A 12,324-nucleotide genomic window follows, 5' to 3' on the forward strand; every position below is an offset into this window, starting at 1 on the left:
GAGTATGCTGTTTACAGTCATTTTTTCATCGAGACTGAACTGGTATCCATCCATATCCATTTGGCCATTTTTGCAGAAAGCTTACTGATTTTAAACATCCTTAGAGATCAAGCAGCGCGCTACGGTCAAATTGGCAGTTGACAGAGAAACAACCGTGTGTTAATCAATAAGCTGTGATTTAACCAAGATCCTCCAGCCTCTTGGTTGAGAGGATTTGAAGCTTGACTTTGAATTAAAAATTGTAAAGGTTTTTGAGTATTGATCAGATAAAGCAAGCAATATAAAGATACGACTGATTAACCAGTTAAAGACCCCCAAAAATACCATGTGCAGCTAGTTTATTAGTTGTATGGCAGCTAAAGCAATTTCAAAACATCCCCACCCCCTCCAAAAAAACCTGAGAAAAAAGTACATGAAAAAAAGCTTGCTGAATGACTTGGCGAGAGAGTGGCCTCTACTTTCTTCTTTTTGATGATCATGCAGTTCTTCACTGTACACTTTTTCAATCCTGTTTAAAAAAAAATAAAAGAACAAATTCATAGTCCACTTGTGGGGCCATTAGTCCACTGCCTTATTTTGGAAATTAATATGTAAAACTAATATATCAAAGCAGCCAAAATTCAAGAGAAAGACTTTGTATAAATCCTGTTCATGGTGAGTATGAATAATTGAATAATTTCTACCAAAACTATTTATTTGACTATGGAAAGAGAAATGATAATGTTGTATAGGCTCATTCAAAAATGAAAGTACTACTTACCATTTTTTAAAGTACTAAAAGGAAAGAAAAAAAGATGTATTTATATTCCAAAATTATTTAGAATTTTTTGATAGCACTGAATACATCAATGAACAATAATCACTTTAGTGATTCAAAGTAGTATCTCAGACCTGGTTTGAAATAGTCCTGTTTTTTTGTTTGTTTTTTTAACTCAATGAAAGATGTGTGAACCGTGATCGTAGTGAGTAACACTTACTCTGTATCGCAAGAGCTCCGAGCACAATAAAAAAAAAAAGAACTGCAAAAAGAAGTAAACAAGTTGCTGTCAAGGAAGAAACTATATTTCACAATTTCACTCGATTTTGGAATCATCGCCAATCAATGTCAGTGTTAAATAGAAATTCAGACGAATACATACCACTAGGAATCATTCCAGCATGTGCATGACCACTGGGCTGCTGGTGTTCACCTGATAGAAAACAAATTCAAATATCATCAGGAATAAAAGAGGAACATTTCTTGTTTCTAGTACATTAAAACCATTGATTTGTGATAAAAAACACTGTCATGACTTCATGGTGACAAAAGCTGTCAGAGGAGTTTAAAGGTAACCCGTGGTGTTTTACGCACAAAAAGATGCGATCAGGGCAATAAATACTGTCGAGACACTGTGAAGAACCACAAAGCCTGGCTTCCTTTAATGGCAGCTGTTTCACATAGATCAAGAATATAGTCGCTGACTAATAACAAGGTCAGATGTGAGTCCGGATGTTAGCAGACAGCTTCTCCGGGAAACCCCAATAACCGTTCAAAGACTTATCCAATGTGTTGAGAAGTTGTTGTACAATAACCACATTTCCATCCTCTACATTCCCCCCCAATGTAGTATATTTGCATATTTGAGTAATTTTCTATTTTCATCCACTTTTTGTTCAGTGATGTCTCGACACATTTTGACCAGCTAGGGACCGCAAACAGCAGAGTTTAGTGTTTGATGCATTCATTTAAGGGCTGCAGCTAAGGATCATTTTCATTGCTGATTAATCTGTCCTTTATTTTCTCCATGGATCGATTAGTTGTTTGTTCCATAAAATGTCATAAAATGGTAAAAATGTCGATTGTGTTTCCAAAACCCCAAGATGGTGTTTTGTTTTGTCCACACACACAAAAGATATTTAGTTTCCTGTCATAGAGCAGGAAAGAATCTGGAAAACATTCAAGAAGCTGAAATCATAGAATTTTGACCTTTTTTTTTTCAGAAAACTGTTGCAGCTCTAATTCATTTCATTTCTTACGCTTTATCTCTGACTTAGCACTTTTTAAATCCGACCTTAGAACGGATTTATTTAGAATGGCTTTTGATACTTTTATGTACCTTTGTCTGATTTTATTGTTTGTTATATTCTATTCATGTTAGTCACTTTGGATACCTGGTGGTTGCTGTGAAGGGCTATATAAATAAATGTTGATTGATTGATTGATTGATTTTATACTTACATACAGTAGAGATGTTTAATATATGCGATCCATCACTGGCTTCCATATCCAATGTTCCCGCATCCTGCGGGCAACTGATGATGATGTTGGCCTGGAAGCTGCACACGGAGCAACTCTTAGGAAAGGGTGAGGAGACCGCAGAGCACTGTGGAAATGGTTGTCTGAAGTCTCTGTAGAATAGCAGTTTGTCATAAGCATCGTATATGGCCACCAACTTTGAGCATTGCTCCTTGTCCACGCAGGTAAAGCACTGAACTGTGGTCAAACAAAAAAAAGAAGAAGGACATTGATCAGTAGTTGTTGTAAAAAGCTCAAGAAATCTATGGTAAGGCCAAAAACAAATCTTGTCAAAAATGTATTTTCTTACACTTTTTGTCTCCTTCAGCTTGAGTTCCTACAATACATGGAAGAAAAACGTTATGAATGACTATTGAAAACAGAATTCAGCATACACTTTTTACAAAGTTCAGCCACTTATTCAAGACAATATACCTTGAGAAAAGTACAGTACACATAAATATAGGGATGCACTGTATAAAAGTGTGTGACAGTGTACACTATATTATAGTATATTATCTTTTCATCACATACCAGTAAAGGCCGCAGAGGCGGGAACAATGAGTGCAAATGCCAGAAGGAACACTGTAAATACAGGCAAAGACAAATTAAGAAAAATCAATTTCACCCACGAAGTAGTATTGTTATCATTTTACTCTGAGATAAGCATCAGTGTTAGGGTAACTAGCTGCATGTCATAGCCGAGATACATGATAGAAGTGGCCTCTTTATTAGGTACACCTGTACAATCTAATGCAATAAAGTACAACTGTTCTGCCATACGGTCTACTCAGATGATGCCTGTTATGTTTTTTTTGTTATCTTTTAGAATAACAAAAATTTTCGAATTTTCATAAATGACATGTTTTTGCGATTGAGGATTGACGTGATGGTTGTGTTGAAATGAGGTTTTGACATTGTGCTCCCCTCGTGTATGTCCCGCAGATGCAGAGATACACATCTCAGCATAATGTGGTCCAGTACAACACCCCCTTCGACTATGACTATTGTAATAAACACGTGATTGCATTTACACATTTATCACGATGATAAAGGGAAAAATCTCCATAAAGGAGAAATGAATGGCAGAGCCACTGTATTGAGTTGCAATCGATTGTACAGGTATACGTGATTAAATGAGTGAATGAAGTCCATGTCATTTGGAATTTAAAAAAATTGTAAACATGCATTTAAAGTAGAGATTCATAATTTTAATGATACACTTACACTTCCAATTCTTCCTTTCCATTCTTTTCCTGGAGTGCTTGCCGTCTCTCGTGTCTTTAGGAACAAGTAGGGGGCCCTCTGGTTTCACGGAGTTTCCCCCGGCATCCATCCCAGAATCATCAACACAGCCATCTCCTGCCTGCAACTTGAAATCCAGCTCTCCCTCTGTCGCAACTGTAGTTCCAGGGAACATGTCGACAGTCTCCCCGGCCTGGTCCCTCTTTAGTAGAGCCAAAGGTGTGGCCTGTGCTCGAAGTTTGTTGGGGCACAACCCCTCCTGAGTCACACCCAGGGGCTGGTGGGACTCTGACTTTGACGCAGCGGGAGGCTCAAAGGCCGGTCGGCAAGGCACGACCTCGCCGGTCGTCCCGGGGCACTCAGACATTTCGAGGTCCTCCTTGGGAATGGGTCTCACCAAGCTGCCCTTACACAACGCCGGCAAAGTACTTTCATTGTAATCATCGCTAAACCTGTGCTCCATTTTGGAGGAGAGGCCTGCATCCCTGTGAATAAAGAGAGATACTGTACATGTTAAATAATCCAAACAGATTGTCGTCATTTAGCTGCTGATCTGCAGGTTTTAAATGAGAACAGAGGGTGAAACATACCCGCTCTCCTGGGTGTGTACAGCCTGGCCACCTTCAAGGGAATAACAAACAATACAGTGAAGTTACTAATAACGGTTTTCTTTATCAAAAGGGGCACTCATATGATGAACAGGAATGAGCTTCAATTTGTGTTAATTCTCGAATAATGTCAAGGGATCTGAGAGTGAGACTTATTCAATTTAAATCCTAAACCGTTTCTATTGGACCCCGAGTCGGCTTTTCAGACTTGGTTTAAACGATGCAGCTACTTGCTGGAAGCGTGGTATGGATGAAGGTACACTGGTACATGTGCTTTGGTCATGCCCCAGGATTAATCAGTATTGGAAGAAGATTCACTGTTACATAGCCAATGTTATAAAAAGGCAATTTGTGCTCTGTCCTAAGTTATATATATTAGGCACTCACACTTTTATTACAGTACATTATTTAACTAGTCTGTATCTTTCTTCATCTGGTCAAAACCCTCCTTATTAATAATAAACCACAGCAGTGATATAAAACTGCGCAGGGGAAAAACTGAAATTCCCCCCGTCACTGCGGAAACGCGAAGCTGCGCGAGCCTGTCAGAGCCGGTTTTCAAAGGCTGAGAATGAATGAAGGGGCCCTTCAAAAAAAAAAAGTTTAAAAGAGCAAACAAAAACTTACTTTTTGGCTGAGGATAGAGGCAATCATCCGTCGGGCGGGTCATTGTTATTCAAGGGAGCAAACGCACTTGTCAGTGCAATTTGTCAAGATGTTGTCTTGAAGCGGCAATCCAATCCAATCCAATCCAATCCAATCCAGGAAGTGGCAAACAGCGAGGTCGCATGTTCCCCTCGATCAAACGATAAGAGGTCTCCACCTGGTGGAAGGAACTTTGGCGAGGTCGGCCAGACGTCCACTTCCCTCAGGCGGAGGTCATCGATGTATGGTGTGATCTGAGCTCAGGTCCTTACACTTTCACCTTGACAGATTTACAGTCTTTTTTGGGTTTCTTTGATAACAGCCTTAGGTGGATTCTGCGCGGCATCTCACTGGAGCCAGACCGAAAGAAAAGGTTTGACAATCTGCGGCAAACAGGAAGGAAGAAGCGAAAGGAAAGCCCACTGTTCACACACTGAACTTTTATTTCTACACATTTCCATCTGTAGCCTTTAACTCAGCGGCTTCCCCGAGTGCTCTGAAGAAGCCACTCGACCCCCGGACGTCCTGCGCTGTCCTCCCGGCCCACCCGGGCTCTCCTCCTTCGTTTTCATTCGGCCGTTTTTCCTCCTATGTGCGTTTGTAATTTTCCACTGTCTGTAATTTTCCACTGTCAAGAAGCGGTTGTCGTTTTGTCACAGACTAAGACTCAAAGGAAGGGAGGATCCTGCTATGAGTGGAATTGTATTTTGTCCTCGGGTGCAAAGAGAGCAACAGAGAACACCGGCCAGTCTGACGTCTGTCATCGCCAATAATTGGGCTGAGATTGTTTCATCCGAATCTATTTGCAGAATGTGTAAATATAACCAAGGAAGGAAGAGAAATCAGTATTAATTTTGATAGCCCAACGTCACTGCAAGTGCAACAACAGCTGCTTGTTTTATAACAGGAGCGCATGCAGGAGGGAACGTTTTACAAATGGGCATCATCTTAACCTGTTTGTATTCCAGGCAGATTTTGACCACGTGGGCGGGAGGATCCGCAGAGTTCTTCATTTCAGAAGGGACCAGAATCCGGTCTGGCGTCGAAGGTGTTCAAAACACTTGTGCTGGAATAAAAGGTGAATGATGCGGTAAATTTAGTTCATATTTCATTTATGCAGTTAATTGTTCAATTTCTTTTGACTATAAATGTCTTTGCTTCATTTCCCCCCCCTCCAACACCATCACATCACCGTCACCATCATCACGTGACGGTGGGGGGGGGGGGGGGGGGGTTTCTTGAATGATGAATACATTTACAGTACAAAATACAGGGATACATCCGACAGGTGTTGAGACATTCCAGGAGCCACTGTGCTGCATAATGGTCATGGGAGATGGGGCGTTTTACCTGTGTTGGCATCCAGGGGTCCACTCCATCATCGTGACCCACGATTCCGACATACTGTGAAAATCAAACTAACCCACTGTGTTATATTAAATCATGTTATGGGTGTTCATGTTATTGTGACCACCAGTATTTAAATGGTCATGCAGTGGAGAAAACATCTCCCCCCCTCATCTGGGCGGAGTCAGTGTGGCCTCCACCACACAGTCACACGTCCTCCCATATGATGAGATCAGATCAGATAAGATAAGCCTTTGTCAGTCTCACTATGGGGAAATGTGTCGTGTGACAGCAGCAGTGGAGGTATTAAAAATAGAAAGGTCAGTAAAAAAAATTAAAAAAAATAATGAATGAGTAAAAATGCAGTATAAACATGATCCGTTCTACCGTGCACTTGTTTACGGTTCGCTTCTCATTGAGCTCCAGCCATTCATGACTGATTCCATGGAAGCGATGCGATAAGGTGTGGGGCGGCTATAAAGAGAGACAACTATGTCAACTCGTGTTCAGACCTGACGACGCTGCTCTCCCTCCACAGCAAGGTAGGCGCCTGAGCAGACTCTCTGCGGTACAGCGTTGATTTATCCACTTTCACTTACAAACCTGTTTTTTGAAGCAGTCGGCTCAGTGTCTTGGACTAAAGGTCATTCCGATTTGCGGCGCCCCATAGGAGGTCGTAATCATACCAGAGGTACAGGACGTATTTGCTGGTGAGCCGCTCATATGTCCACTGGCCATTTTACTTTCATACTTCAGTTTGTCCTTTGTAAAAATGAGTTGTTGTAAGGTGACTTGTTTCTCGGTCTCCACTCTTTCAAATACTGAGACTCTTCATCATCATGCTATTTGCCGATGATATTTGAACATGACAGTATTCTTTTAAGAGCTTAAATGGTACGTTTCTCAACGTCGTACTCCAGGCAGTGCAAATACACTGTTGTTTCTCTCTCTCTCTCTCTCTCTCTCTCTCTCTCTCTCTCTTGTGGACCTTCCAGTTTGTCCGCTTTTTAATCGCCCTGTCATACAACACACAGCTCCAAGTCTGTGTGAGAAGAGCAGCAGAATGCTGACTGGAGGTCAGTCACCTGTGGAAATCCTTCAAACAATAAACACGCGTGTTAAGATCAATGCACAGGAGCTGTTATTTGCGCAACAGGCTCAGGTAGCTGTCACCGAGGTGAGACGCAGCTCTGTGTGTTTTCATCAATTCATATTGGTTGTTATGATAACTCCTGGATTCAGGATATCCAGACCTTTTGATCGCCACCCGTGTCTTATCTCCGATCTCCCGATTCCCTTTCCGAAAAAGAGGAGTTCAGTCGGATCATCGGGGGATGGCACGTCGAATTCACAGTCTTACTCAACCGTAGGGGACACTCCCTATCTGAGAATGCTCATTCCCACTGAACTGGAGACTTGAACAGGTTCAATACGGATACATATGCCTCAGGCTGGTTGGAATTTAACTTAATGAGTAATTTGTTTAATTTGCCTCTACAAGGGATTGAAGCGCCTGTCTGAATTTGCCAGTGCATCACAGGTCAAAACTCAGTCATTATGCAAGGCGACAAAGAGGAAAGTCCCACTTAAAAACAGGGAACTGTTGTTGGTGGAAGACCCTCATCAACACTGACGGAGAGAACGGGATATTACTCAACAACACCACCACCAAACTAAAACATCCAAACTGACCACAATTATTTGAATCAACCTTTTCTGCAGGAATTGTTTATTTTTATTTTTTTTTTGTCTTCCCTTGTTATTATAAACCGAGTCTCCCTCTCGCCCTCCAGCCCTCACGACGTCTCTGCTCGATGGCGTACTCCACCGACACTCTGGCCCAGGGCTGCTTCGGGAAGGTGTACAGACAGAAGTACAACGACTCATGGGCCGCAATAAAGAAGGTCCCTCACCAGCTCATCAATAGGAAGGACCTGGAGAGAGAGTGTAAAGTGTACAAGTAAGTACCAGTAAAAAAATTTAAAATAAAAATATTAATAACTGATTCATTCTTAAAATGCGGTGACGTAGAAACACCCAAGTTTCCCATGTCAGGAGAAAAACACAGATGAATAAACACACTTTTTTTTCTTATGAAGTGAAGTTTTATTTATTTAAGAAACAATTATTTTTTGCAAATAAGTAAACATTAGTAATTGAATATATTTTTATTGGCATTTTTAGGTCTTGAACATATCAGGACATATGCAAATACAGTATAATGTATATGAACGAGGATTCATACACGTAGACACCACACACGATAAAAGGCTCAGTCAGTTCTAACAAACTTCCATTCTCCATCTCCAAGAATCTCCCTCATTTCCTCATGAAATGTTAACTTGAGAGAGAGCGGGACACTGGGAGAGATTTTTCAAACATTGACTGATAGACGGGTTTTTCCAAGAGACGGATATTGTGTGTTTCGCTTGAAGAAGAGAGAAAACAATATTTTTTTCATTCATTATTCCTTCATCATTTGTGACATGACAGTGGAACTGGAAGTTATCATATTTGATTCACCAAAATCTGAGTTACAAGACATTCACACAGATCTGCTCACCTGAAGGTAGAGGATCCAGATGATTGCGAATCTTTCCCTCGGAAAAAATGGCTGTATAGACTAATTCAATTTTCTGATGTGTGATTTTTATTCGTCAACTTCCCTTTCACTCATCCACGGCGTGTTGCCACTGACCCGCAGCAAGGCAAAACATCCCAACATAGTGAAGCTGCTGGGCGACATAACCCTCAAAGACGGCAAATGGATAATTCCTCTGGAGTTTATCTTCGGAGAGGACCTAGAGACCACCATCTTCAAAGCTTCGAAGTCTAAAATACAGGTATTACAAGGTGAAGGCAAGGCACGGCAAGTTTATTTGTATGGCGACAAAAACATTCTGAAGTAGAATAAGCCAAAATGGATTCCCTGTTTCACCTTGTTAACTTTAGGGAAGCAGTTAAAGTAAGGAAAAGCCGCGCGTTTTATCAATATGAGAAAGTTGATTCTTCACGCTGATCCTGCTCAATTTGATCTCCACAGTTGACTCCGTCTATTAAAGGAACCATCATCATTGGCATGTGTGAGGGGCTGCATCACCTCCACTCCAAAGATATTGTCCATCAAGACCTCAAGCCTGAAAACATAATGGTGAGTGCAGAGGCGACCGCACTGTACTGTCAGTTTATGAGTCAACTTTTTTTTCCCCTTAACATACAGAGACTGTGTAAAAAAGAACACAACACAACAGAGGCTTCCAAGGGACGTGTTAATAGTGAGCTAAAGGCCAACGTATTTCAACTTTATTCTTGAAATTTAAGATTAAAAAAAATCTTCCTTTAGTTTGTAGCAAGGAACATATTTGTCCTATAGATGTGTGGTCCAATCATTTGACGTTTTCTTTTCCAATGTGCTTCCGTTATGCATTTACAAGATTTCCATTGGGACATTTTTCATATAATATATCTTCATCCGTTTGCGTGTCCATTTTTTATACGTTATAGCCACGTTGACAGTGTCTGTCAGTCCGCCACACAACTATTGGAGCATTACATCTGCTTCAGATATGCATCGCTCCCTGACAATGTAGGCCTCTCCTAATGACTTCTGGCGATCCAGTGCCTGTCCTCAGCCAACATGAGATGACATTACTGGCTTTCAGTAAAAAAAAAAAAATGGCTTGGACACATTCCCACAGAACAGTCTCAAACTGAACGCGAAAGCCACAACACCAATGCAAAAGCAGCGTTGCATTGCATCGACTTTTTGATGAATAGGTACCTGAAAAATTTATGACATTCCCATCAGCATCGGTTGTAGGCTACTTCCTGTTTAGTGCTAACAGTTGGTGGACTGAACTTTCAAGTTGCTGTAACACTAGCCCACGTGTTAAAGACAATATTTCATACAAACTAAACAACATCTGTCCTCCAGGTGGAACATAACACAAACAGAGCGGTAATCATCGACCTGGGACTCGCCAAGTTCTACCGGTGTGGCCTCAGCTCCGCGTTGGACATGGGAAACGAGGCCTACTCGGCCCCCGAGGTGTTGCAGAAGGGCCACCAGCGGCACCAGAGCTCAGACGTGTGGGCCATGGGTAAGATCATCGCCGAGCTGTGTGCCCGCATTCGGCTGTACACACCCAGCGTCTGCCCCGCCAAGATCATGGAGATCCTGGAGGGTCAGCCATACTGCAAAGCTGTGTGTAGGATGGTGGAGCCCAACCCATCTCTGAGGGCCTCTACTGGGGGGGTCATTAGTGAGATACGAAGGGCCGGAGGTGCGGGCATCGCCACTGACACATCCGTTGAAAGAGACCACCTTAGGCCACCTGCACCCCATGTGAATGCCAGAAACCGGTCTCCGTCACCAGGGAACAGAGCTCCATCACCATTCAACAGGGATCAGTTGCCAATAAACAGGTCTCCTTCGCCGCTAAAGTGGGAGCGCTCACCCAGACCACACTTTAAAGCATTGCATCCTCAAGCCCCACAGCGCCACTCTCCCCCTGTCCTGCGGAGGACCGAGGACAAAGACAAGAACCAGGCTTTGGTGCCGACAGGGGGAGCCAACCTCAGGGAGGACTTCATGAAAATGCAGCTGTACCAAGAGGCTGCCAAGGGTCTGCCCTGCAACCTGCCCACAACAGGGAGGGTGGTGGTGCGGCGCTTTGAGGAGAAAAACGGGGAGATGGGAAAATGGGAGCAGAAGGAAGTGGTGACACGTGATGGGAAGATAGTTAAGTTTGAAGATGTGTCGTTTAACAGCAGCTAGGTTCAAGAGTTTGAGGGTTTGTTAAAGTCTCGCCAAAAGTTTTTTCAGGGTCACCCCGTTTTTGGGGGGAATCTTCTTAGGAGAGCTTGTGAAAAATGCATTTCCAAAGCGTAAGCTGAGATGCTGCTGCAAACTAACAAATACATTAGAGCAGCTCGAAGATGTAATAAGAAGCGATCTTGATTGTTGGTTGTGCCTGAACATGATATGCAGCCATGTTTGGAATTTGACTGAGCTACTCATTTACTTGCCAAGAAAGAAATATCCGCAGGCATGAACAACTATTTGTTGTTAATTTTTCTTTTTCAGGATTGGAATGCATAAAACTGTGAACAGTATATTTATATAAATAAATCTGAAATTTCTGTTTGCAATGCAGGGATTTTTTTTTACAGCTTTTCAAAAGAGGTTGTTATCATTTTAGCTACTTTAATAATGAAAAATAAGCTGCTATTCGCAGCATCATTTGTTCATTTTATGTCTTTTCACACGCTGTATGAAATATATAATATCAAAGAATGAGTTACAGTCCCTTCATACAGAGGTTCAGGCCCAGTGGACTGAATATTGATTAGAAATTACTATAAATTGGTGATTACCTTTTTTCTAATCAACCAATAATTGATTTAGTCTCCAAAACAATAGAAAACAGAAAAAGTTCCAACTGCAACAGTGTAAATGAAGGAGATTAATTCAATGGTCTTTTGTCCGACCCAGCTCCCAAAACCCAAAGATGTTGAATTTTTCTACAATGTGGGACAAGTAAACACAATTTCATATATCGCTTCATTCTCCAAAGCGAAAGACAAGGAAGAGTCAAGAGCGCCAGAAGCGATTTGAGGCCTGGAGCTTTCTACGTTGAACACTTGATCAACTGTTTCGGGCCCATGTGGGTTTTCCTCAGTCGACTCTATGAAGTCTATACTCCAGTCTATTATCAAACGCTGAGAGGATGTGGGGGGTATGGTGTACTTTGCAGAATTGAGTAGGAGACGTGTCTGTTTTTGGACTCGAGCAGCAAATTTTAATCTGACGTGCCATGCGCGAACGTAAATCATTCAATCAGACGTAGAAGAAGAAGAAGAGTATGAATATGACAGTGAAGGGACACACGTCATCATGCAAGTTACCGTTACACATGAAGCATTTACATCTGATGGGACACGGTGGTAAAACACTCTGAAACATGAAAAACTGCGGGGGGCTTTGTAGTCCATCTTCAAAAATTTGTAGTTGCCCGACGGTAGACGCACATCAATAACATTTGCCGTTGCATAATGACATAGATTGGTGAAAGTGGAGTCAGAGGATGAGGCCGAATTGTCCTTATCTACTATTGCTATTCCTTGACCTCTGTGGAAAACATCATGAGGTCAAGGAAAGGCGTAAAGGAGGACTGATGGGACTTATTACTATATTACGTCATA

General features: G+C 42.0%; 2 protein-coding genes and 1 long non-coding RNA gene across 11 annotated transcripts; 2 read left to right on the top strand and 1 right to left on the bottom strand.

Annotated features, from left to right (window-relative positions):
* Positions 1-5: 5 nt before the first annotated feature.
* LOC118315806 lies at positions 6-4,897 on the bottom strand. The gene is made up of 10 exons (XM_035643397.2): positions 4,756-4,897; positions 4,111-4,141; positions 3,503-4,005; positions 2,810-2,860; positions 2,586-2,612; positions 2,219-2,473; positions 1,140-1,190; positions 978-1,019; positions 761-774; positions 6-508 (listed from the first exon to the last, which is right to left on the bottom strand). Exons 1-9 carry the CDS (start codon positions 4,796-4,798, stop codon positions 767-769), a joined length of 1,011 nt encoding a protein of 336 aa, XP_035499290.1. The 5' UTR covers positions 4,799-4,897; the 3' UTR covers positions 6-508; positions 761-766.
* LOC118315816 lies at positions 2,175-3,675 on the top strand. The gene is made up of 3 exons (XR_004794949.1): positions 2,175-2,344; positions 2,461-2,543; positions 3,538-3,675. It is a non-coding gene; the product is annotated as an uncharacterized LOC118315816 (long non-coding RNA).
* On the top strand, positions 4,895-11,293 carry zmp:0000000881 (serine/threonine-protein kinase Nek8). 9 transcript variants are annotated; one of them, XM_047335419.1, is made up of 10 exons: positions 5,004-5,146; positions 5,241-5,365; positions 5,742-5,851; positions 6,547-6,662; positions 6,740-6,830; positions 7,116-7,196; positions 7,914-8,080; positions 8,825-8,963; positions 9,164-9,271; positions 10,055-11,293. In XM_047335419.1, the coding sequence occupies exons 7-10, from the start codon at positions 7,935-7,937 to the stop codon at positions 10,895-10,897; spliced, it is 1,236 nt and encodes a 411-aa protein (XP_047191375.1). In that variant the 5' UTR covers positions 5,004-5,146; positions 5,241-5,365; positions 5,742-5,851; positions 6,547-6,662; positions 6,740-6,830; positions 7,116-7,196; positions 7,914-7,934; the 3' UTR covers positions 10,898-11,293. The 9 variants fall into 9 exon arrangements, with proteins under 9 accessions (XP_047191379.1, XP_035499233.2, XP_035499186.2 ...); XM_035643303.2 differs by lacking the exon at positions 7,116-7,196; XM_035643293.2 differs by lacking the exons at positions 6,740-6,830; positions 7,116-7,196 and having other exon boundaries at positions 4,997-5,146.
* The last annotated feature ends 1,031 nt before the right edge of the window (positions 11,294-12,324 follow it).

Source organism: Scophthalmus maximus, chromosome 1 (assembly GCF_022379125.1).
Source record: "Scophthalmus maximus strain ysfricsl-2021 chromosome 1, ASM2237912v1, whole genome shotgun sequence".
NCBI classification, from domain to species: domain Eukaryota; kingdom Metazoa; phylum Chordata; class Actinopteri; order Pleuronectiformes; family Scophthalmidae; genus Scophthalmus; species Scophthalmus maximus.

Coding starts and splice junctions, on each gene's coding strand:
- zmp:0000000881 (XM_047335423.1), top strand. CDS start 7,935: ATGGCGTACTCCACCGACACTCTGGCCCAGGGCTGCTTCGGGAAGGTG. Junction 8,964..9,163: donor CTTCGAAGTCTAAAATACAG/GTATTACAAGGT, acceptor TGATCTCCACAG/TTGACTCCGTCTATTAAAGG. Junction 9,272..10,054: donor TCAAGCCTGAAAACATAATG/GTGAGTGCAGAG, acceptor TCTGTCCTCCAG/GTGGAACATAACACAAACAG.
- LOC118315806 (XM_035643397.2), bottom strand. CDS start 4,798: ATGACCCGCCCGACGGATGATTGCCTCTATCCTCAGCCAAAAA. Junction 2,861..3,502: donor GGAAAGGAAGAATTGGAAGT/GTAAGTGTATCA, acceptor CTGTATTTACAG/TGTTCCTTCTGGCATTTGCA. Junction 1,020..1,139: donor TGCTGGAATGATTCCTAGTG/GTATGTATTCGT, acceptor TTCTTTTTGCAG/TTCTTTTTTTTTTTATTGTG.